The sequence below is a fragment of the Chrysemys picta genome, chromosome 6 (genome assembly GCF_011386835.1).
Source record: "Chrysemys picta bellii isolate R12L10 chromosome 6, ASM1138683v2, whole genome shotgun sequence".
Taxonomy (NCBI): domain Eukaryota; kingdom Metazoa; phylum Chordata; order Testudines; family Emydidae; genus Chrysemys; species Chrysemys picta.
In genome coordinates, this window is record NC_088796.1 from 95,282,046 (window position 1) to 95,308,823 (window position 26,778).

At 39.3% G+C, this 26,778-nt stretch overlaps 1 protein-coding gene across 15 annotated transcripts in view; it reads right to left on the bottom strand.

Moving 5' to 3' along the window:
• Window positions 1–26,778, bottom strand: part of TRPM3 (transient receptor potential cation channel subfamily M member 3) — a 593,201-nt gene that overhangs the window by 166,040 nt on the left and 400,383 nt on the right. For 13 of the 15 annotated variants that reach the window (XM_005297759.5, XM_005297764.5, XM_065549391.1 and 10 more), the window contains exons 2-3: window positions 13,969–14,048; window positions 13,011–13,215 (exon numbers count right to left, since the gene is read on the bottom strand). In XM_005297759.5, the coding sequence (XP_005297816.2) occupies window positions 13,011–13,215; window positions 13,969–14,048 (285 nt within the window). Of the gene's footprint in view, window positions 1–13,010; window positions 13,216–13,968; window positions 14,049–17,617; window positions 17,885–26,778 lie in introns of those variants that run through there. The other 2 variants (XM_065549390.1, XM_065549389.1) reach the window with 1 other exon arrangement.

Consider the following 26,778-nt stretch of genomic DNA (forward strand, 5'->3'; position numbering starts at 1 on the left):
GGTTCCCCTTTCAACTTGTTTCACTTGTGTGGATTTAATGAAGAATAAATTATTATGCACTGACTGATATCTCATTTTAAGACCAGAAGGGCCCATTAGGTTCACCTACATTAAACTTTTGCATAAGACAAACCATAGAATTTCACCCAGTAGTTCCTGCATCAAGCCCATAACTTCTGGTTGAGCTAGAGCAATTATTCTTCCACTAATATATTTCTTTCCCCCACCCCTCATGGTTTATCAGCATAACCTTCACATTCACAGCACAGACTTCAATATAGGCATATCTGGTTTTAGAACATTTATTAGTACATTTCAGTGAACATATTATAAACAGATGGTTAAGGGTTAATGCCTCTTTTACCTGTAAATGGTTAAGAAGTTCACCTAGCCTAGCTGACACCTGACCAGAGATGTCAAGTGGAGGGGATAAGATGTTTCAAAAGAAAGGAGGGAAGTTTCCTTTGTTTAGAATCAGTTTCAATTTTGGCCGGAGTGGAAAAGATCAAGGAATCAGCCTCTTATCGGAGTAGTGAGTATTAGAAAAGGAATAAATAGGTTTATGTTTATTTTCTTTTTGTAACTTGTCTTGGCATTAGGGGATAATCAAATTGGGTATTATTTTGTGTACTAAGGTTTTGCCCAGGGGAACATCCTCTGTGTTTTGAATCTGTTGTCCATGAGATCAGCTTGTATGCTATCTCCCAGAGGGTTTTCTTTTACCTTTCTTTTCTTTAATTAAAAGCCTTTTTTAAGAACCTGACTGATTTTTCCTTGTTTTTAGATCCAAGGGGATTGGATCTGGACTCACCAGGGATTGGTGGAGGAGTCTCTCAAGGCTACCCAGGGAAGGAAAGGTTTTTTTTTGGGGGGGGGAGACAGAGTTTCCCAAATGACTCAAACTATTTGGGTGGTGGCAGCCAGACCAGATCTAAGCTGGTAATTCAGTTTAGGGGTTCACATGCAGGTCCCCACATCTGTACTCTAAAATCCAGAGTGGATGACAACATCACATGAACATTTTGTTCATTTTTACTATGTCTATTCCTTTTTTATGGTCTGCGATTGGTCATCTACAGTAAGTCACATGGTATTGTTTCTGCCTCTTGAGTGGATGTGAAACTTCAGATGGAGAGAGTATTTCTGGCATGAATGCGAATATCTGTGGTTGCATGCAAATATGGGTATTCACGTGAGGAATAGCCATTCTCAACATTCCTGCAAGCAGAGCCCCATTTGCACAAATGATCATGAGAAAACAAACAGAATAAGAACTTGGTCCAATTGCAAAGCATGCCAGAATTAGAAAATATTGATTCACTCTACTGTTATAATAATACTCCCCACAGCAGCTAAGTCTTTTTACTATTGGGGGGCAAAAGGCCCTATGTAGTGTATATCTGATGAGCATGTAATGAATTATTAAGTATGCGTGTAATGGCTTTAATGGCTGGATTGCTGAAATTGAAAGGCAAGCTCTGCTAGGCATTTGAGTGAACTGACTGAATGCTGGATAATAGATTTCACTAAGAATTTCACCCAGTAGTTCCATAACTTCTGGCCTTCGCTCAGAATTGATCATGGACTTGGGACACACAGGAATGTTGGTAAGACACTAATCTTTAGTTATTTCACCCTGTCACAAGACAGAAGGTGGGGTTACAAAAGGCTATATCACTATTACATGGCAGGGGTTAGCAGCCACATACTGTAACTATTATTGAGGGTGTTTATCTCAAAAGGCTGAACCCTGTGAATAGTTAAAGGAGGGAAGATTTTCCGTTGGTCTGAGTATTATATTCCTGTTTTGTTGGCAATGAGAGCTGATGTATTCAGTCTCCCAGGATGAATATATGCATTTTAACTGATGATGATGTTCATATAGATTTGTTACAAACAGAGGTTGTAGGACCAGCCCATGTGCCATTCCTGCTCAGATCAAGTCCTGTATCCTGCCACCACTCATGACAGACACCTAATGTTTAAAATGAAGGCAAAAATTGCGTAGGATGCACATTAACCATTTTGCAAAAATGTGACTGGGGGTGAGAAGGTTTCCTTCTGACCCTTGTAGCAATCAGTTTATTCCATAAAACACATGATTTCATTAACCCGAATTTAGCTTGCATAACTACCAACTGGTAAAAATATTAACTCCTTATTCAGCCACTTCTACGACTTCCAGCAGTAACAAATTCCATAAGCAGACTACGAGATATTGAAGAAATATTTCCTTTTACTTATCTGAAAATTATCACTAATTTCAAATTACCATTTGTTCTTGTTTAGGAGAGAAAAAAGGACTATACTCATGATAAAATTTCATTTTACATTATAAGAAGAAATGTGAGTAAAACAAATCTGAGTGGGTCTTCTCAACTACAAGAACCAGCAATGCAAAGAAAATTTAAATCTTAGAAACTCCCCTGAGAAAAGGCCAAGGGGCTAAAATATTGGATTCTCTTTTCTAGAGAAGAAATGTGTAGACTTCTTATCTTATTCATTTTAGCTCTTGTGGGGGGCATTTTCCGATTGGTGTGCCTGGGATAATTCTTTTGTAATCACTTCAGATGTAATTTAATGTGTATGGGATAATTCTTTTGTCATCACTTCCAAGGCACCCACTAAATTATGAATAAATGCTTTTAAAACTATTTTTGATCATATTAATAATTTATCTCTCTCAATTTTGTAGTGGAACATTTGACCTTTTCCCTTTTCTGTTTAGATTCTGCTGCCATTACTGACTTCCTTCACCACCACTTGCTTGGAAAGATTTTTAAATTTAACTATCAACTTGAACCAAACCATTGCTCAGTTCCATCAGTCTCCCCATGTCTCTCTGGCTGATATCCACCTTTCAGCTCCTTAAGTGATTATATTTTTATAGAAGAGAATTTGGTGCTTGTGAAAGAAGCCAAACTGACAGCATCACTATTTATCAACAGAACAGGTACAATATAGGAAGCAGAAGTACAAGCTTCACCACAGCAACCTGCCAAAGTGCTTTGCCTCACCACTGAACTACTTTAGACAGGCCACATCATAGGATGAAAGAATAGTTCAAGTTCCCATGTCCATTTAATCCATGGCTTGACTATTGAGCCTGTCAACAAGAATGTCACTTAATACTAGCTGTGATTATGATGCTTTATTTTCATATCAAGGGATTAGCCAGAGACTCAAACTCATTTCTCATTGACCAATAAACAGCCAGATGGCTGCAAAATAGCCCAATTTAGATTAGAATTGAACTACAGTAGTAATCTAGAGGTAAAATTTTTCATATCCTGAGCCATACAGTTCTCCAACCACAATGCCTCTATTAGAATACATATACTTAAACTGCAGTGTGCATTGTACCTGGCTGATTGCTAACAACAATGATAATTTGAGGGAGAAACTTACAAACTCACTGCACAGACTCATTCTGTTGTTGACAGACATGACACTTAAGTATTTCTAAATTTTCCCTAGATTAACATACTGCCTAATACTTTGCTTTCTGCAACACAATCTGACATTTCCTCCTGTATTTTATCACTAGTGGCAACTGGATGATGACATGACCATTTTACCTACCTCAATTAACTGTCCAAAGTTTCAGATGCTTTTCTAAACTAAGCTGAATCTCTGAATCTGTTGCTGTTTGTACCTCACAGCAAAAGGCCTGATCCGGCTCCCATTATAAACAAGAGCAAAACTCTCATTAGCTAACAGAAGCAGGATAGGGTCTTTATTCATATTCTTTTTAATATGTTAGGGCCTTTTTCAAATCCCAAGAAAGTCAATGTGAGCACTCATTGATTTCAATGGGTTTTGGATCGAGGCCAGGGGTGGGCAAACTTTTTGGCCTGAGGGCCACATCTCAGTATGGAAATTGTATGGAGGGCCAGCTGGGGCATGGGATTGGGGCACATGGGGGGACTGAGGGCTCTGACTCGGGATGCAGACTCTGGAGTGGGGCTGGGGATGAGGGGTTTAGGATGCAGGAGAGTGTTCCAGGCTGGGATGGAGGGGTTCGGAGGGCGCTCTCGGCTGGGGCAGGGAATTGGGGCGCACATGGGGGGGGTGAGGCTCCAGCTGGGGGTGCAGACTCTGGGTGGGGCTGGGGATGAGGGATTTGGGGTGCAGGAGGTTGCTCTGGGCTGGGATCAAAGGGTTTGGAGGGCGATTAGGACTGGGGCCGGGTATTGGGGCACAGGGCAGCTCGGGTGCAGCATCCGTGCAGTGCTTACCTGAAATGGCTCCTGGAAACAGTGGTCCATCCCCCCGCTGGAGGCTGGGCCACGCAGTTCTGAGCGCTGCCCCATCCATAGGCACTGCCCCAGCAGCTCCTATTGGCCACAGTTCCTGGCCAATGGGAGCTGCAGAGCTGGTGCTTGGGGCAGGTGCAGCATGCAGAGCCCCCTGGCTGCTCCTGGGAGCCGCATGGAGCGGAGCAAGGCAAGCCCCTGACTGGAGCACCGGAGCGGGGAAAGTTCCCAATTCTGCTCCCCAGCGGGGGCTAGAGGGCAAATTAAAAGGTCTGATGGGCCAGATGTGGCCCACGGGCCATAGTTTTCCCACCCCTGATCTAGGCCTTTGTGATTTCATTCACTTTTTTTCCTCCAGAACCCTTATTATTTCAAATGCTGTAAATGTATTTTGAATATTAATAATTTGCTAAGTCAAAAAATAAAACCCATTGTCTTTTTCATGGTTTAATGTCAAAGGATTATAGATTATCCCCCCTTGTTTCTCTCTCCCTGCCCTAACGGCATTTTAAGATCTTTTCTGCGCAGTTTTTATCAAATCTCCTATACTTTTTAAAACCTAAAACACATTTTAGGTGTGGCTGATTTCCAAGACTCTTTAATAAAATACAACACATTGAAGCTACATATGAGAAGCTGTATCTGCCAAATCTGTTTACCTGCCTCATAGCCACAATGATGCATTTCAACATGAAAGAACAATGTAAGGGACACAAAGTCTTTTCCACAGTAATAAACTTTCTGTCTTCTGCAGTTGCAAACATATGCTAGAGACTCAAGGAGCATGTTAAAAGTATCATTTGAACACTTTGGATTAGCAGGAAGTTATTAAAAATAGAAGCAATGTATTTAGTTCACTGTGAACCTTTCAAGCAGCCATTATCCATCCAACCTTGTTTAACCATGATCAAAGCAACTTTAGTTCAGCAAAGCAGAATTAATTAGAAATCTGTATAGGATTCTAATGTCCCAGTTAATGAAAGGGGTTCCAGAATTATTTGTGTGTTAAAAAGAAGAGGATAAATTCAAGACAGCAGTTTAACTTGGTCCTTTAAATTCAATGCACAGTGTAGTAATGCATGATTGTTCCCACCTGGTCTACCAAGGACCAGACCCCCAAAATCTCTGTTCAGTCAATTCATTTTTCATATTTTGGAGTTTAATTAGTAACAGACATTCAAGCAACGTGTTGCATGCATGTATTCTTGGGGTTGATATAAAACCTGATGGCATACCATGTACTGTTTTATAATTCACTAGGAGCCCACCTAAATGCAATAATGACTTACTTAGTAAACCAGGTACCTCTTATTCATTAAAGAGGGATTCTTAAGCTTTTCAAACAGGGGCCTTAAAACATTTTACTGCATCTCTCAAATCTAGCTAACACATCTGTTGGATGGTATCTCTCCACCCAGGAGAAGATCTGTTGATGACATTGACTTTTAATTTTCCTGTCTCCATTCTTCCAACCTCTTTCAAAAGAAGATGGAAGTGAGCACGGCTCAGCCTCTTTCCCAGCCCTTTACTGCTCTTTTGTGTGAGGCAAATCTTTTTCAGGAGCAGAACATGTGGGCAGAGGACCATAGCAATGTGGCAAAGTGGCGGTCCTTGGCAAATAAAACCCCAAACATTTTGATGAACCTCAGCCATTTATTGATTGAGCCATGTAGCTAGTTTTTGGGTTGGGGAAGATTTGTATTTAGTGCCCAGAGGCCTTTGGTAATAAAACAATTTAAAAGATATATAAAGAATTTGATAAAACAGCAGAAGGTTGGTGCCAACAAATAGATGAGAGATTAATATATGGAAGCCGGGTAACTATATTCCAATGAGCTGTGCTACAAGCTCTGTCCTGCAAATTCTGAGTTTTGATTTGTTGTTGTAGGTTTATATACAATTTCATTTTATTAAAACAAAATCCTACTTATTTCCTCTTCGGGGCTATCCAGTATATCTTGTCTAGTATGTCTCTGTTATGGCTAGACAGTAAGCTCTTTGTGGGTAAAATTGTCTGTATTTTTATGTCTGGTACAGTGCTGAGCACATTGTGCTTAATTACAATAAAAATAATTAACATTAATAAAGTCTCTTCTTTTTTGTGTGTGCAAGTGTGTTTTATTTTGATTGCAAGAGGGAAAAAAACACATGGAAATTAAACCTGAAACTCTAAAGATTGAACAACTTAAATATTGAGTTCAAGAAAATGTTTATAAAGAAGATTTTGCTTAAACTTGCAAAACCTGTTATTTTCTGTCTACCTGTGCTAATACTGGCCGCACCACAAATATTGTATATACATTTGAAGGGTGAATTTTTGTAATGCATTTGCTGAGTATTAACAGGATTAACCATTTTATAAAAACAAAGAAAATTTTGACTAATTTCAGATCTAGAAACGTGGGTATAGTATTATAGGACACTCAATTGTTACAAGAAATGAGGAAATACCACTTTATTAACTGATCTCAACAACCACTGTAATCTAATCTCAAATATACTCTGCCATAATAGAGTTAATTTATCCAAAAGATTCACCTCAAACATTAAAAGGATAAATGGAAAAGAGAATGGTAAATTTAATTCCACAATAGGCACTGGAAAACTACTTTAAATGTTACTAAAAATGTATCACCATCGCATATATGCCGGAGATGTGAACAGAAAGTAGATACTCTGAATTAGTAATGCTGTAGACAAATACATAACATTGATGAAATATGGGATAGAATACCACTACACAGGCTTTCGCTGATCATTTCATATGGTATGTCTCACAAAATCTCAGAAAGACAAGGTGGGTAAGGTACTATCTTTTGTTGAACCAACTTCCATTTGTAGCCTGATTTAGGGTGTAGTGATAATATTAATGTGGATAATATGGGAATTCAATTAGTTAATTTAAATAATTAATAATATTAATAAGTAATTATTAATATGAATTAGTATGGGTTTTAGGCTTGCCAATTTGTTTGATTAGAAGATAAAAGTTTTTGTTCTGAATCAGGCTCCACAGAATTTACAAAGGACCCTTGGGGGTATGACAGGAAGCTTACACTGAGACAGTTATAGCCTTAAAGACTTGTCATTAAAATTAATAAGAGGAAGTAAATGGAGTGGAGGAAGTAAGTGAGAATAGAGTAAAGTGAGAATGGAGATGGAGTAAAGTGAGAACGGAGTTAAATAAGAAATGGAGTCCTTTATTGATGTGGGTCACTTCTTTTATAGGGCAAAGTGCCAGAAATCCTTTTTCCTATGCCCAAATTTAATTTTTCACCCACAGAAATGTTAGGGTACACTTACCCATAAGCTAATACGTATGTGCGTATTGATGACAGGTATGTACGCACATCAGTCTTTTGTGATGTACTTGTTAAGTCTGTGGGTACAACATTGAAAAAACCCCTATGCCATTCTCCATTGTCTATTGGTTTAAGGTTATAGGCGTAGGTACTTTATTTGGGTATAAGAAAAACAAGATAAAGGTTAACTTTGCTTTTTGAGTAAAAGATTTTAATATAGATATGTTAACTTTGCTTTAGCTTACCATACAGGATATGGCCTGTAGGTCTTTTGCATTACAGCCAAAGTTATTTTTAATATACATTTATAAACCTATTTTAAAAAACCAAATACTTAAACTTTTATATATATAAAAGCAAGCAGGTTAGTTCTATAGGCTACACATTAGTGAAAGAGACAAATTTTTGAGCTTACACAAAGCTCTTTTTCAGGTCTGTGTAAGCTTGTCTCTCTCACCAACAGAAGTTGGTCCAATAAAATATATTACTTCACCCACCTTGCCTCGTTAGTATCCAGGGACCAGCATGGCTACAACAACACTGACAAATTCTCAGAACGTGATTCATTATGTCTACCCTAAAAAAATCAACTTTTTAAAAAGAAAACTGAGAACAGTGTTGGCATCACACTTAATTATTTGTACAAATATGGCAGAAATTCTTACAATGAGCATGAGGCCAAATAATGTCCTCAGTTATGTCAGGACACACCCAGTGAAGTCAATTTAGCAGCTCCGTGGAGTTAATTTTTTCACAAACAGGATGATATTAGCAAAATTAATGCCTTTTGGGAATTTACCTTTCTGGAGGAAAAAATGAAGTTTGAACCATTAAAAGGAATGGTATGACCCAATTTTGTTGAGAATGTTCAGTCTATTATGTTCTCCTCTGTTACTGTTCTGTATTGATTTGTTTTTTGTTATTATGACCTTATTGTAGCTTTGTTTTTGATTTTCACTACAATTTAAAAAGGGATATAATGATAATCACTAGTAAACTCATTTACTCAGTGGCAGAATTGTTGAATATTGATCATTGATAGATCTCTATAACACTACATTTGACCACTTGCAAAGTACTTGTACATTCCCTGTCACTCTGTATTAATGGGAACTTAACTGTATTTCAACTGAAAATAATATACTTACAAAAGGGGAAACAGTTACAGTATTATTTATCAGATACTTGAAACCCTTTTAAAATAAAATAAATAAATAAATTAATGGAGATATCCTATCTCCTAGAAGTGGAAGGTCACTGAGTCCAGCCCCCTGCCTTCACTAGCAGGACCAAGTACTGATTTTGCCCCAGATCCCTAAGTGGCCCCCTCAAGGATTGAACCCACAACCCTGGGTTTAGCAGCCCAATGCTCAAACCATTGAGCTATCCCTCCCCTCCCCATTTTATTTAAATATAAACAGAGATCAAGTTTTCCCCGTATTTGTCCCATGGATAACTTGTGGGTGGTGGAGGCCTATATTTTCATTTGCCTTTCTGTTAATAAAATACCTGTCATCCTCACAGCTCTTAATCCTTCAAGATTTTATAGTTTTGTGATTACCACAGATCTGGATGATATTACTCAATTCTGTTTTATCTTGCTGAATACCATCAATTCTTAGGCTTCAGTGCATGTTCTACAAGGTACAAATTCTTCCATTGACTATTGGTGTGATCTTCGGCAGGTCACTTAACTTTGCAGTTTTATCCATTTTTAAAGTGGGTATAATAATCATCTACAATGGTTGCCACTAAAACTCAGCATATGCAAACAATTACCATACAGGTTAAATGAGATACAATAGATTTTACCCATACTCAGGAAATTAACTGGAGTAACTTTATGCTACACTTACTTATATATTGCATTTAATGTGAGGGTAAGTGTTAAGTTTCCTGAAAATATGCAAGGCCCCAAGGCTTGATATGCATTTGTCTCTTTATCTAGGTCTTATTTCTCAAGGTTCTGGAGGCTGCTCACTTTTCTCACTTAATCTCTGGCAATAATGGCCATCTAGTTCGTCTGAAAAAAATCAGCCATCTCAGTCTTTTCAGAATACTGTATCTTTGGTTGCCTGGCAAAAGGAGAATCTTGTAGAAGGTAAATTCAGATGCACAGTCAGGTACTGTATAGGTTTCATTCTTTTCACTATTAGAACCACAACATCTAAGCTTACGTACTTACCCAGCTCTCACACCACACTTTCCTGCCCACAGTGCTTGGGCTGTCAGGCACCATAAGGGTGGCCTTAAGGGAGACACTTATCTCATTACCTCTTTAGTTTATCATAAAAAAAGCAGTCACCATTACAGTTCTGCAGACCTGCTTTCATGGTTGTCCTCACCTTACTTTGGTCATATGCATGTTGAGCTTTGTATCCTTTTATCTGCAATAGCGTGTAAGAAGCTCAGCTATTCAGAGATTTCTAGTGAATGGCTACGATTTGAAGGCATTTTTCCCATCAATAGACTTTCTGAATGTCTGGCGGCTTTATGGAAGCTTTTCATCCATTCAGAACTTGTTTGTTTTCTTGTGATTTAATGACTTTGAATGGTTGGCAGGATGCAAATGTCTTCCTAGTTCTTCCTGTTCTCTGGTACTGTTAAAATAAGTCCAGATTTCCTCCAACAGCTGTTTAATAGAATACCAGCATGTCACAGATACGATTATCCATAATAATATGTACTGGTTTTCCATAAATATACTAAGTCAAAAGTTACCGTTAGATGCTATAGTATTGGTGCTCTAGTGTTTGTTAAAATGTGACTTCAGTGGCAATTGCACATCTATAGCTCAGAGCAGAATTTGGCCCACATAGTGTAGAAATATCATTTACTGTATCCCTTAGAATTCTATATATGAAAATCATCTCTATGTTCTCTTTTTTAGTATTCCAGTCCAATACTGTAAGATTTCTCTTGATGGAGCAGCAGTCATGCATAGAGGTGGTTGAACTGGTTAAGTCAATACAAAAATCAGCCTGAATTTTCACCCATCCTCTGAAATGAACACTAACTTTGACTAACAGATTTGATTTTTTCTTCTAGTGACCCCTCCATAGTTCATCTAAACTACCCTTCTATTATTTTGGGATGTGGTGGCAGGATTGCTAGGCTCCAATACTAACTGTTTCAAATTTAGCCTTGCTTTCAAGATTCCCTTGAGTTCTATCCCATAGTGAATGGTGTCCCCTTAGGAACTTCTGATTACATAAAAACCCTTTCCCTCAGGCTTAATATCTCACATCAGAAAGGAGTGAGAGGTTCCAAAAACACTTTATTTATTCTAGTGCATTTATTCTATGCTAAAACAGAGTGTCACCAAATTTAAAAGCAGAGAAACAGTGACGCCTGCCAGATAGTTACAGAGAATGACCAAAGATAAAGAGTCAGTGGCTATCTGGGGAGTCTGAGGGAGGAAGCTCTCAAAACATTCAGAAGTTTATGTAAAATGTAACCAAGCACCTTATGAACGATTAATGTTAGCCCCTCACTAAGCATGATTGGAGAACAGGAGAAGTGGCTGTAACTTCCCCCTTCCCATTACATTTCCTTGGAAATAATCTTTCTACTTTACAACTGATGAGTACAATTTTTTGTTCCTTGCCATATTTTAGAGTGCTGTCCTTGAATTGCACAGGTTTGGTGAGAAGTGTCCTGCTTCTACTGAATGTGATATACAGCATTGTGAAATCGGTGGCTTGATTTATTCCCTTTAGACAAATCCTATTTCATTTTACTAAACTAAACTTTTTTGTTAGAGTGAATATGAGTTGATTCGCTTTATCAATTTTCAGGTGCCACTGAATGGGCATTAGAGGTTCATTAGACCCTCAGGGAAACACTGTAATTTTCTAGTTGCTTCTATATCTACTCAACATGGGTGACACCGTGTTCTGATATTTCACAGAATTACTACCTCAGAAACAGATACAGGCACAAATCGCAGTTACACGCCTAACTCCTATTGACTTTCAAACCCTCAAATCCTTTGAAATCCTCCCGCATGTTGATTTACTGACTCTGTGACAGGCATGCTGTCCAATATGTAAGAGAAATAAAATATATTTTAAGTTTACCAAACATGCCAGACAGTGACAGACTGCGATTTACCAGGATTCTAACAATGTTATGAATTAGCCAGGAAGTGTGGGGGGATGTCTGTCAAAGATTTTTTTTTAAAGAGCATCATCAGAATGGAAGCACATCCTCTGGAATGGTGGCCGAAGCATGAAGGAGCATATGAATGTTTAGCATATCTGGCACATAAATATCTTGCAATATCTGCTACAAAAGTGCCATGCAAATGCCTGTTCTTACTTTCTGGTGACATTATAAAGAAGAGGGCAGCATTATCCCCTATAAATGTAAACAAACTTGTTTGTCTTAGCAATTGACTGAACAAGAAGTAGGACTGAGGGGGACTTGTAGACGCTGAAGTTTTATATTGTTGTTTTGTTTTTGAGTGCAGTTAGGTAACAAAAAAAATGTACATTTGTAAGTTGCACTTTCACGATACTTGTATGAGGTGAACTGAAAAATACTATTTCTTTTATCATTTTTACAGTGCAAATATTTCTAATAAAAAATAATATACACTTTGATTTCAATTACAACACAGAATACAATATATATGAAAATGTAGAAAAAATCCAAAATATTTAATATTTCAATTGGTATTCTATTGTTTAATAGTGCAATTAAAACTGCAATTAATCGCGATTAATTTTTTTGAGTTAATCACCTGAGTTAACCGCGATTAATCAACAGTCCTAGTTATAGTACAACTCTAGGGAAAACTAGAAGGGTGGACCAAAGGGAACTAGAAATTCAAGACATTTACTAATGTACCTGGAAGCACACCTGAACAGCTGGTGTTGCACTGGCAGAATAGGTACTGCCAGAGGATATGCACATAATTTCTGGAAGATACAACCAAGCACAGGATAAAGAATTAGATTTAGCCCCACTCCCAACCTGAATAACACTGCAGAAAAAACAGCACTGTTACCACGGGATACTGGTCTACTTCACTATTCACCTCCCCATGAAAAATATCCATAGAACTTTGGTGTGAATTGGAAGAAACCACATGGCATAGAACATAACTTTCCCTGAAATATTAAATGACTTGCCCTTAATCACTCAGTATGTTAATGTCAGGAACCTAATCCAGGTAGTCCAGACATCCTATCCCTTACTCTAACGACTCAATGATAGTGCCTCTATCATCATACCCAGTAGCCCCTTTCCTGTAGCATTGTAGCCTTTGTAGTTGATTTTATGTTATAGTCCAACTATCTTCTTCCTTCCATGACCCATGAAACCTAGAAAACATATGGCTTTACAGCAAGTAAAACTGTTCAATGAATTAAGTAAGAAGGAAGATACTTTGTGAATGCCTTTTGTGGTTAGTAGCATTATTTAGTATTCTAAGAAAGGTTTTGATTACCATGGCTTTATTGGAGTGACCCCCTCCTTGAAACTCAATGGTCCCAAAGGCATCAGTTGGGCTGAGCTGAGTGTGCTTGCTGATGGACCACTTCTCTGACTGGTTGTCATTTCGAGTGAGTCTGCTTTCATTTTTCTCATTCTGAATAATGGAGATACTTGGCGTCAATCCAATATGTTGACCTATTAGACGCCCACAGCAACACCTACGGCAGTAAGGAAAAATTAGTTGCATTTATTGGCCTAAAAATGCAACAGGCTATATTTAAAGAAACTTCTTGTATGCAATGCAAAGTCTTAGAAAGTCACTTTCAGGCTGAAGTGATTTTATAGAGTTGTCAGAAGTCTTGTTTTGTAGCATATACATTGAAATGTCTAGGAAAGATACTGTTACAATATATATATATCTGACTTTTTTTGACTTGTGATTCTCCTTTGTTATGTCTTGTTTTTATTTAAAACGAAATAAAAAAGTGATTTGTTCTAAATATAAAAAAAAGCAAAGATTCCCCCGCCCCCCAATACATTCTATATGTTCCCACAGACTACATTAAGCTAAATAAAACATTTTCACATGGACATCTAAATATTTTAGTCATACATGATGCTCATATCTATCAGTCCCTTGCAATACTAGCTGCTCTGTCTCTAATATAGAGTACAAATATTCAAGGGACTGGAATACATCATCAAGAAAATGAACAAGTTAAAAATGAAACACCGATATAAATTTAGGTTTTGTTTTTCAATTGACACCTTCTGGAGTGTATAAAGTATTGGTGCCATGCCTCATGGAAATCCATTTCTCTGAGGGTTCCAAAATATAAACCAATCTTTGTCCAGCATACTCAGAGATTTGGAAAAAAATATTATCTACGCATTTTTTTGTAATTATATAGTTTCATTTTCATAGTATGTAGCAATACAATACAATATGTAGCATATAGCAATACAATTACCTATGGGGGTCTTTGGTGCTGGGTATGATATGAACACATTCTCTCTTGTAAAATGCTCTCTCTATCCATGATTTCTGAGCCTGAAAAAGAGGGTAAAAATCCCATAATCTTTATTTGTTCATTAAATACAATTTCAAGCATAAATGAAGAGATAACTCAAACATGGAGAGAATCTTTAATTATTGACCATGCAAACATGCTGCATCAGTAAACATTTTCCATCAGAATTTGGGTGCTTTTCAAGACCATAGCAATAAGAAGTTCAATATATGTAAATTTATAATATTTTCATGTTTATTGGCCAGATAAATTTTATAGTTGTGCCTACACTCACATGACAGCAATCATTAAAGCAGAACAAATTAAAACAAATAAATTGATCAAGGTTTTCTAGGTGGCAAGAAAACAACCTGTCCTCAATTTATGAACAGTTTTTTTTTAAGTCCTCTGTTACTTAAACTAATGTGGCTATGTTTGAGGTATAGTTAAATTTTTTGAAATTAAAAAACCCACTAAAATATAAATTAATTGCAATCCACTATTTATCCACTGCAACATTTTGTAGAAAATGCAGTTAAACAGCATATCATAATGTCACTTAAAGTGTCTTGGAGAAAAGAGCACATACCAAGCAGGAAATGATACATGTGAAACAAGGGAAGCTTTGAAATATAAAGGGACAGATCCTTATTTGGTGTAAATTGATGTAGCTCCATCAAATTAAATTAAGCTATGCTGCTTTATACTATCTGAGCTTATAGCCACGAATGAACTCAGTAATGCAAAAGATTTTCTCTCAGTATGATCTTATTTCCAGATAAGAATGAAGAGGTCTGGTGGTTTGTTTATTTTTTGAACAAAAGAGAAATCTATCTTCAGAGTTTCTGAACTCCTTTTAATTATCTGGGTAGTTCTTGATGGATCAAGTGAGTGAGTGTCCTGGTAAATTACCCAATGGATTCCTGCAGATAGAACTTAATTATTTCCATTTAATATTCAGTTGATTGAAGGAAAACTAAAGGTAAATCTTATAAAGCATATGCAAAGAATAAAATAATATTTTTACAGTTACACAACAGAAACAGGGATATTGTTAATACTAATCACAAACAGGTGAAAGAGAGCAATGAATTATGAAACATACTATACCAAGTGGATGAAGTTTAAGGAACATGAAGTGAGTTTCAGACAAATTTAAGCAATGTGATAATGACTATACAAAAGAGTGGGGAAAAAAAGAAAATCTGCCTCTAGGAAATGAAGTGTGACATGGATAGGATGAGAAAAGTCATCACTGCTTGATATTCCACTTACTGTCAACTGTCTTGCAACACAAAATATCTGCAACTTATTTTGATCCCTGAGGCCCATGTTTCTTGGATGTGTGCAAATCAGTTTAATCAGAGAAAATCCTTCAGTCTAATGAATGTTCATGTGTGCAGACAAACAAGGTTACATCTCTGCAGTGGTGTAAAATCACCTCAAATCTATTACTTAGCATTGAATAAAAACTGTTCTCTGCGTTTTTCACTAGGAACGGATTCCTTGTTCTTAATCATTGACTATTTAGCTGAGGGAGTTTTACATTTTACTCTTGTTATTTTTAGTTTGAAACCAATCTACCAGATTACACTTTAAAAAAAAAGTCAGGATTTTACATTACGGAAGGAGGCATCATAAAGAGTAGAAGGCATCCCAAGTGACTACCACTAGCCAGGACTCAGAGAGGATTTAAGGAACTCTAGATGGAGCCATGGCAGACACGCCTTTCCCCCTGGGTGGAGCAAGGGCTGCTATGATATGGAGCTCTGGGGCAAGGTGTGCATATTAAATATACAGAGAAAAACTATTTTTTTAAGATCCTGGAAGTCCAAGAAAAGAGTGTAATTTTAAATAGACTTTATTCTCTTTCTCTGTTATATGAATTCTGGTAGATACTTGAAAGGCTCTGAAACACAATCAAAATAATTATGTAAAATGCATAAGAACCATATTTTTATATGCCGTACTATCCTGTTAGTCAATATGAAATTGGCCAATTTTCGGTTTAGTAATTTAACTGACTTTTCACACATAATGAGCCATCTCCTTATTAGCCAACTAGGCTTTTAAAGTGAACTTTTTTTTAAAACTTCAATTGAATATATACCTACAGTGAATACTTGTAGCCAATGAAATCCAAAGCATATACAACTTGAGACGATGATGAGAGGAACTTCAAAATTTTGGGGCAGGACATTGTTTTGTTTTACTAAAACATTACAATTACAAAGCCACACTTATTATTCTGGTATCACTTTCTACTATTGCCTTAGGAAAGGGTTTGTCAATATAAGCAGAAGTCTATTTATGAATCACTTTTGTTATACATGTTAACATTTCTCAAAATAAGGGAAATTCAGCCATGCTAAGTTTACTTATTTATTTTAACATTTAAGTAAGTGCCTGGCACATCTATACTCTTTTGGGGAAGCATAAAATAGCTGTTACATGCCACATTTCTGGATGACTTCCTAAATAATTTCGTAATACAAAATATCCCCCCCCCCCAAAGTTCTACCTCAGTAACATGGCAGGGTTCCCTAGAACTTTGCCTTTTTCATATAAATTCACAAAAACAATTTACATCAGACATTGGAGAATTCACTAATTAAAAATATGCCTAAAGTACCTTCTTTAAAGATAGTTCAGGAAGTGAATTTATCTAAACAACAAAATCAAATAGAAAATGAACAACAAAAGAGACTTCATAGGACAATACTTTGGTTTTTTTTTTAATAGGTGGGCAGGCACATATTTCAAAAAGGTTTAAATAGTAGGCAAATTTTATGTACAGAATTAGAAATTACAATATTTATTTGCCTATTCATAACTCCAATTGAGATTTTGAAGACAAAAGAAAAATCAGATACATTAAATATAATATGCCCTTGAGTTTCTATGCCTGTTTTACATTAAAAAAAAAAACAAAGAATGTTTGGAAAATTGTTAAAAAGCAAATTAAAATAAAATCTTGTTTTCACTCTAGCAGAGGAAAGCTTTCTACTTTTTAGGTCTTAAAAGATCTATTACCCTGCCTGCCACAGGCACAATACCAAAGATTATGGTTTATCGTTTCATAATTTACTGTCACCTTCCACCCCAAAAAGAAAGCATCCAATTGTATTCCAGTGAACCAAGAACTTCCTGAGATAGATAATTTGCAGAAATGAAAAGGATAATAAAATTACTTGCAACATGGTCTTCACTGTAGAGTCAAAGGCAGAGATAAGTTACTAGGGGAACTTAACTTTAATATTGTTATGCAAGTCAGATATGCACAGTATAGAACTTTACATGAATTATGATGTGCTATATGAATTAATAAAATAGCAAATGACACAGCTTGTCTTTGCTTTTCATTATACCACAAACACAGTCTCTCAGTGCTAATTAGCAAACCAAAAATTAATTCAATGGGTTTAATTAATACATTATCTTTCATCTTTTATCCTCAGACTTAGTTTGCTTTTAGTTTAGTTCCCTGAACTCAATATTACTCTCTTCTAAAAAGTAAAAAAAAAACCCCAAAACTAATAATAACAACAAAAAAACAGATCAAAGGCTAATGAGTGTATATATAATATATAAAGTATATATATTTTTTTACCTGAGCATCAAACTTAGGTGGTGTCTAAGGCAGTCCCAGAGCATATTATGTTGTCCACATTTCACTGCTGCTGGTCATTCTGCTAATAACGCACTCACGACTGCCCACTAAGCAAGGCATTCACTCCATTCTGACCCAAGAGATGTTAAAGTAAGCAATGAACTTGCGCCCATTAGCTACTTGGAATGTGCTGCTGTGGGATTAGCCTCATTAAGAGTTCTATAGACATTCATCCGCAGCCCAAAAACACTGCTTGATTTGAACATCTAATCTGACGCCAAAAGAAAAACAAATCCCCTGAGAGCTTGGATTTAACTGGCACAAGCCCTGACAGGCTCTTTTTTTAATTGTATTTTATTTTCAGAAAGGTGGCTTGTGAAAGTGTGATTCTGAAAGTTGAACTCAGGAAAACAAATCCTTCTAAAGAAACAGTGTACTAAACTGGAAACTGACCACACAAGAGATATTGTTAATCTCTAAAGAATGAAACGAGAATGTTTACTGGGCAGCAGTTAAGAATCTACATAAAATGTAAATATATTACAATTAATCAACAATGGCATTTATCCAAGGAACCTAGGTTTTGCAACTGTTTCTTGCTCAACTCACGAATTTATCATTGCATAAACCTAAAAGTTTGAATTTCAAACACAGGGACAGCTGCGGTATGCTTGTATTAATTAAAAGTCAATGACTTATATTTGACTTGGGTGACTACAAATTTGAGGATCAAAGCATGATTGCAATGGTCTGGCATTAAGGCAGAAGGAGAACTTTATAAATCATCATTTTACATTTGACTATTTCAGAAAGAAAGCAATCAGATATTTTGGATGGGTGACTAGTAAATAAGAATGAGCCCAAACCTTAACCCAATTTTAAACTTTTTATTTTGATTTGTAAAAGTTTGGATGTTGGTCTCCACACACAGACACACACACTATTCTTGTCCCAGATAGATCTTCCAAATTTACTAAACTCCACTAGGGTCTGGTAATCTCTGGAAGGTTGGCTGATACCTGAAATTTCTCACCAAGTGTTATAGTATCCAGAGGCCTCCCATGGACAAAGTGAGCACTACATTCTGGGGTTCCTATGACCGAGAGAATCTCTGCTGCATATAAGATTTGACTAGAGGAGTTAGCCAGAGTGAAACAGACAGTGTGAAACATGGAGAGATCTTTTCAGTGTGATACCAACCGAGGTGAGGGCCTATGGAGAACAGGGGCCAGTGTCAGGAAAACAGCTGGCGAATTAGTCTGTTGGGGGTTAAAGAGTGAGGTTTGAGAATCAGAAGAGGAGTAAGATGATTTGGGGACTTAAAGAGAGGGATTTGATTTGGCTGAGAGGAGAAAGGGAAAAGACTGGGACAAAGAGAAGCGAGGGGGACAAGGAAGGTTTGGATGACTGCATAAGCGTCCAAACTTCACTTTGAAGTGGAACACGTGCTTAAGTACTTTGCTGGATCAGAGTCAGAGTGCTCATCAAGACGTTGAAAGACCAAGCTCCAAACTTTCATTGGGGTCCTTTTGACCTCAGTGCCCAGGCTGCATTTACCACAAACTTGCCCTGTCTTCCCTCCCCCATCCGCTCTGCACTGTTTCTAATTTAGGCCCCGGTCCAGTGAGGCACTTTAAGCACATGTAGTCCTGTTGATTTCATAGTGCTACTTATGTTTTAAAGTTGCTGGATCTAGGCCTTCGTTTGTAAATGTCTTGGGGCAGAAATCATATCTTGGGAGGTGCATATCATACCTTTGGGTAGTGACAGAAATAATAAATCATCAGTATAAACTACAATATGCATTAACTACTCCTGGTGTCAACCTGTGACATTGTGGGGAATTTTTCACAAGATATTGCATTGGAAAGTTTCTACAAATGTCACTGATTCAACAGAGAACAACAGCTCTATCTGTGGGAGCTCTTATGGAGATGGTTTAACATTATCACATTATGAGGCCATAAACTACCAATACTGTAGCTGTTCCTATACTATGAGTAGTAATAAAGAGAATAGTCCATAAATTCACAGCAGAGAGAGCTATTTTCTTTGTTGTTTTATATTGTGTAAATTACACAATGGAATAGCATTCTATTCTCTTGATCAATGCTTTTTAAAAGGCTGACACTGCTCATTTAGAAACCTACAGCATAAATACTATTAGAATTTAAAACCCAGCTCACCGTTAATGAAGTGAAATTGGGACTCCTAAAATCAGGAACAGTAGTTAGTAATGAGCTGAATATCAATTTCTCACGGGAGATGACAATGATTATTAAAAAGAGTCAGCAGCAGAAATCTCTCAGGACAATAAGTTCCATAAGAAGGTAATTTACTAGGTACCAATGATGTTTAACCGTTGATCTAAGAATTTGAAGTTCAGACTAGCTCAAATAATTAACACGGAACCCTTAAGCAGCACTATTAAGGAGGATAATTTCTGGTAAACTCAGCTTTGCTGGTAAAACCAATGGGTAGACAGCCTTAGCTCAAAGTGTCACAATCTCTCTAATCTCCGCTGGACAATGGTAACAAAAACCTTCAGCAGGGCAGAAGCAGTGCTGAAAAAGAAGATTGTCACTTGTTCTACAGTGGGCTAATGCAGCTGGACAGACACCAGAATATTTCTAAAGTAAATAACTTTGCACGTTTAAAAAGTGGGTCAGATATTTACAAATGGGATTTTCAAAAGCAACTAAGTGACTTGGTGTCAAGTATCAGAGGGGTAGCCATGTTAGACTGGATCTGTAAAAAGCGACAAACGACTCTGTCGCTTTTTAAGTGACTTGGGAACACCAGTCTCATTGAAAGCCAATGGGATTGGCTATCTAAACTCACTACGAGTATGTCTACACTGCAATGTAAGCCCAGGGTTAGTAGAATCTGAGTTAGCAGACCCCAGCTTGAGTGTCTACACTCATTTGTAGCCTCAGTTTATGAATTGTTGAACTCTGGGTCTCAGCCTGGGGATCCAGTATCTGAGTATCTGCACTGCATTATGCGGGCCTGAGTCCAACCACCAATCTCCCAGACTTCCTAGAGCCTTTCCAAAGTGTGGCAGCTCTAGCCTTTTGTTCTTGGTACTGTACAGTGTGGAAAAATTTGACTGTCCAGAGGACAAAAGAAAGCCCGTGGGATTCTGGAATACTTTTGATGGACTCCTGCAGCACAAGTCCAGTGGGGGTGTGTCTACACTGCAAAGTACTAGGGCTTGAACTCTAGATCCCATCTTGACTCAGGCTCAGAACCTCCACCCCTGTGGGGTCCTAGGACCCAGGGTCCAAACCCTGGGTTAGTACAATTTGTGTGTAGATGGGAGGGGGATTAGGCTTGAGTGTGAGTTCGAACCTTGGGGTAACACTGTAGTAAAGACATATCCTTAGATGCTTTTGAAAACCCCATTCAACATGAAAAAAGCAGTATTTGCAGTTAGGTTAGCTCAGGCAAAATTACAAACTATAGCAATTCAGATGTTTCAGGGAATAAGCTTATCATTAGTTGTAGTCAGGAGAAATTTCTCTTTCCCTATTGCACAATTAAGTGCATTATGATGTGTTTGTGTCTTCCCTGAAACATTGGGCATTGGCTGCTGTTGAAGACAGGATACTTCACTAACTGGAACGTTAGTCTGCCCCAAAATGACTATTGCAATATTCCTCTGACTTTTACGGGACAGTTGTTACTGGCAGTACTATAGAGGCCAAGACATTAAACCTTCACTTACTGTAGCTTGCTTTCTGTACTCTGTGTTCCTTTTCTATTTGATACCAAGACAACTATCATTGGAGTTGTTCCAAGAACAATCTTCAATTGTCATGAAAATCAAGCTGTATTCGGCACACAGTAGGAGGGCACAAAATATGGCCATTTATCAGCACAAGTTTCCCAATGTAACATTTACATTGTATTTGGAAGAAATGTAGTAATATAAGAAGAATCTGAAAAAATATATTTTCTTCAACAGTTTGCAATTTTAAACACCACCATATCCCACAGAGTTCTTGTCACAAAGTAATGGAAAAATATTACAGCTTTTAATTATTGGTGCCATGTAATACTACTTAGTATTTTTATTGCCCATTGTATTTTTGAAGTATTATACAAATATGAACTAATTTATCCTCAGCATCTCTGTGACTTAGTATTATTAGCCCCATTTTACAGAAGAGTAAATGGAGGCATAGTGATTAAGTGTCTGTCTACACTGCAATTAAAAACCCGTGGCTGGCGTCAGTCAGCTGACTTGGACTCACAGAGCTCGGGATAAGGAGCTGTTTAATTGTGGTGTAGATGTTCAGACTCGGGCTGGAGCCTGGGCTCTGGGACCCAACAGTGGGGAAGGTCCCAGAGCCTGGGGCCCACACGTCTACACCACAATTCAACAGCCCCTTGGCCTGAGCCCCATGAGCCAGAGTCAGCTGACACATGCCAACTGCAGATGTTGAATTACAGTGTAGACATACCCTATGAGACCTGCCCCAAGTGTGTGAGAGAGAGATGGGGGTTGGTGAGCGCGCGGGCCGACATGTACCAAGGTCCTAGAATTGGTGCAGAGCCTGGTGTCCCATGGACACCCTCCCTCCACTGGGATCTACAGGATTTGGGGGCAAACCAGCAGTTCAGTCCCTGTGGCGATCAACTGAAGGGATGAAGTGGAGTAAATGCAAAGAAATCCTCATATTTCTTTCTCTTAACTCCTTCCTGTGTTTTGCCACATGGAGGGAACAATTTGGTCAATGGACTTTTAACGCTCGATTCTTACTTGTTTCAGTGATATACTTCTGTATTTTCCTGAGTTTCTAAGGAGCAATAAACAAACAAACAATCTGTTTAAAGTGGCTATGGTCTAAAATTTTCTGAAGAAAAATGGTATTTCAAGAATTTCTACACTGATAATTATGACAGGTTTCAGAGTGGTAGCCGTGTTAGTCTGTATCAACAAAAACAACGAGGAGTCCTTGTGGCACTTTAGAGACTAACACATTTATCTGGGCATAAGCTTTCATGGGCCTCAACCCACTTCATCAGTATGTTCCACTCCATGCATCTGATGAAGTGGGTTTTAGCCCATGAAAGCTTATACCCAAATAAATGTGTTAGTCTCTAAAGTGCCACAAGGACTCCTCGTTGTTTTTGCTGATAATTATGTAGAGCCACTACCAATCTCAGCCAACTGATTCATTTGAATCCAAACTCCACGTACCTGTGTTTCTAATTCTTAGACATTATTGATTACCACAACAATTGTATGTGCATTTGCATGTATGTGGATAAAGACGTAAGCAGGAAATATGTGTTGCGTGATTCAACTGTGATAGCTTTTTAGCACCAGCAATTTAAAATCTATTCCAATGTTGTAAACTTCAAATATTTAAAAAGCATGCATCAGACCCAAAAAATCATGAAGATTTTTTTTTTTTAAAGAAGAGTATATGTTGGATTTTTTGGTCTGTTTTGATTTCTGAAATCCTTCGACCTATACTTAATGCATGTGTGAAAACCCCCACATTTTCTCCTCCCCTTGCCCATGGTAACCTCTCCTTCCCCCAGGCGGAAAGCTCCAGCCTCTCTTTCACCTGGGGTTTTCTTCATCCACTCTCTCCCCATGCACCTAGGGTAGGCTTACCATAAGTCCGGATTTCCCCAGACATGTCCGTCTTTTTGGTCCTCAAATCCCCATCCGGGGGGAATTTTCAAAAAGCCGAACATGTCCGGGAAAATAGGGAGGCATGAGCCAGGGTCCGCCCGGCCCCAGCCCAACCCGCCGGGTCCGCAGCGCAGCCCAGCCGCCCCAGCTACATTGTAGCGAGCTTGGGGAGGGCGCAGCCACAGAAGGCGGTGGAGGGGCCACTGCTGCCCACGCAAGCCAGACGGACCGTGCGCCCCAGACGAGCCCGCAGGACCACAGGGAGGCCGGGCCCAGCCAGCGGCTTGGGCTTCCCTCGCGGGCGGGGAACCCCTGGCCACTGGGGGACCCTTCCTGCGGCCCCGGCGCCGCAGGAGCTGTTTCCAGCGGGGACAGACAGGCCGGGGAACGTGCTCGGCAGCGGCAGGAAGGAGACTGCGGCGAGGGGCGGGGAGTGCGGCGTGTGCCGGGGCTGCAGGGACCCGCGCCGCTCCGGTCGCCGCTGAGCTTCCGAAGCCCCCGCCAGGCAGAGGCTGTCGGGGGAGCGGGGGAGCAGGGCAGGCAGGGGGCGCAGAGGCTGCAGGGGCGGGGGGAGTGCAGGGGCTGCAGGGCCAGTGGGGAGCAGGGGTCACAGAGGCTGCAGGGGCTGGGGGGGTGCAGGGGCTGCAGGGCGAGTGGGGGGTCACAGAGGCTGCAGGGCAAGGGGGGGTGCAGAGGCTGCAGGGCGAGTGGGGAGCAGGGAAGCACTTAGCAACCCCCAACCAAGATCAGAGCGGGAGGGAGGAGGGTGAATGCGGGGTGCTCAGAGGAGGGGGCAGAGTTGGGGCAGGGACTTTGGGGAAGGGGTTGGAATGGGGGCGGGGGTGGGGAAGGGACGGAGTTGGGGCAGGGCCAGGTCCCCCGTAGAGTGTCCTCTTTTTTCAGTGTTGAAATATGGTAACCCTAACCTAGGGTCTGCTCCCAGCCCTGGGTATCTCTCACTTGAAATCACCTCAAAAACCCCCACCAAAGCAAGGGGGAGTCTGATGCTGCCTCTCCCAACATTCTCTGCAGCTGTTGCTGCTGACTCTTCACTGGGCATGGAGACCGGCTGTAGACAGAGTGAGGAAAGGAGTAGCCAGTTGGAAGCAGAAGGAGCAGATGGCCATGCTGTTGCAAAACACTTCCAGTAATGGCTTCTAGTGGCAAGAGTAGAAGAAAAACCTGGTTTCCTGACAATTCAGCCTGATGATCCTGAAGATGGCCCTGGTGTTCTGTGGGTCTGCTGAGAGGTCCGCCCCCACCACCCCCACACTGTTCCCCCACGGTGGGATAACTTTTAATTCTACTTTCCCTTGGAATTTTGCACCAAGATGAAACTGAAGGTAAACCTCAAAATACCTGCCACTCAAACCCAAAAGCTTCACCATGCTGACACCAAGTGAACTCGAAATGAGTGGATTTTATACCTCCAATAACACTGGTCTACAATTTTTGAGAAGTCGTCTGCTTCAGAGATAAAATGTGCTATTTATTATGTATTTGGATGTGCTGAATTCAAATATGACAATTAAAACAACAGATTGGCTACTGTTTCTAAGATATTTAAGTTTTTACATTTTATGTCTATGTATATTGTGTAGATAGTAGAGTTTTAATCATAAATTGTAAACCTAGGTCTTTTCATGTGTTTATGGTTGCTTTACATGATCTGTCCTGTTTATGTAACACTTTAATAATCAGCAAAAGGGTTATATAAATAAAATTTATTATGAAACAAAAGGCAAAAAACTATTATGTACATAGTGTAGTCCTATTCAGTGTCTACTCGGCGCTTCTTGGCTTGTCTCTTGTATTCATTAAATGGAGCATCATTGTCCAGCAATAGTCTGCAAGCATTGATGGGCTCCATTTGCCCTGATAGCGTTTCTCTATTGTTGCAATGTCCTGGTGAAATCACTCGCCGTGCTCGTCGCTCACTGTTCCGCAGTTCGGTGGAAAAAAATCTAGATGAGAGTGCAAAAAATGTATCTTTAGTGACATGTTGCAATCAAGGCTTTTGTATGCCTTGAGGAGGTTTTCCACCAACAACCTGTAGTTGTCTGCCTTGTTGTTTCTGAGAAAATTTATTGCCACTGACTGGAAGGCTTTCCATGCTGTCTTTTCCTTGCCACGCAGTGCATGGTCAAATGCATCATCTCGAAGAAGTTCACGAATCTGAGGACCAACAAAGACACCTTCCTTTATCTTAGCTTCACTTAACCTTGGACATTTTCCACGGAGGTACTTGAAAGCTGCTTGTGTTTTGTCAATGGCCTTGACAAAGTTCTTCATCAGACCCAGCTTGATGTGTAAGGATGGTAACAAAATCTTCCTTGATTCAACAAGTGGTGGATGCTGATCACTTTTCCTCCCAGGCTCCAATGACTGTCGGAGTGGCCAATCTTTCTTGATGCAGTGGGAATCTCTTGCACGACTATCCCATTCGCAGAGAAAACAGCAGTACTTTGTGTATCCAGTCTGCAGACCAAGTAAGAGAACAACAACCTTCAAATCACCACAAAGCTGCCACTGATGTTGGTCATAGTTTATGCACCTCAAAAGTTGTTTCAGGTTGTCATAGGTTTCCTTCATATGGACTGCATGACCAACTGGAATTGATGGCAAAACATTGCCATGATGCAGTAAAACAGCTTTAAGACTCGTCTTTGATGAATCAATGAACAGTCTCCACTCATCTGGATCGTGAACAATGTCGAGGGCTGCCATCACACCATCGATGTTGTTGCAGGCTACAAGATCACCTTCCATGAAGAAGAATGGGACAAGATCCTTTTGACGGTCACGGAACATGGAAACCCTAACATCACCTGCCAGGAGATTCCACTGCTGTAGTCTGGAGCCCAACAGCTCTGCCTTACTCTTGGATAGTTCCAAATCCCTGACAAGGTCATTCAGTTCATCTTGTGTTATGAGATGTGGTTCAGAGGAGGAGGATGGGAGAAAATGTGGATCCTGTGACATTGATGGTTCAGGACCAGAAGTTTCATCCTCTTCCTCGTCTGACTCAAGTGAGAATGATTCTGGTGCATCAGGAACCGGCAGTCCTTCTCCGTGGGGTACTGGGCGTATAGCTGATGGAATGTTTGGACAATGCACAGTCCACTTTTTCTTCTTTAACACACCTTTCCCAACTGGAGGCACCATGCAGAAGTAACAATTGCTGGTATAATCTGTTGGCTCTCTCCAAATCATTGACACTGCAAAAGGCATAGATTTCTTTTTCCTGTTCAACCACTGGCGAAGATTTGTTGCACAAGTGTTGCAGCATATGTGTGGGGCCCACCTCTTGTCCCGATCTCCAATTTTGCAGCCAAAATAAAGGTGATAGGCTTTCTTAACCATAGTGGTTATACGGCGCTTTTGTGATGCAAAAGTCACTTCACCACAAACATAGCAGAAGTTATCTGCACTGTTCACACAAGTACGAGACATCTCTGCTCACTTTGGCTAAACAGAAATGTGTCCTTTTGCAAAATCAAACACTGACAAA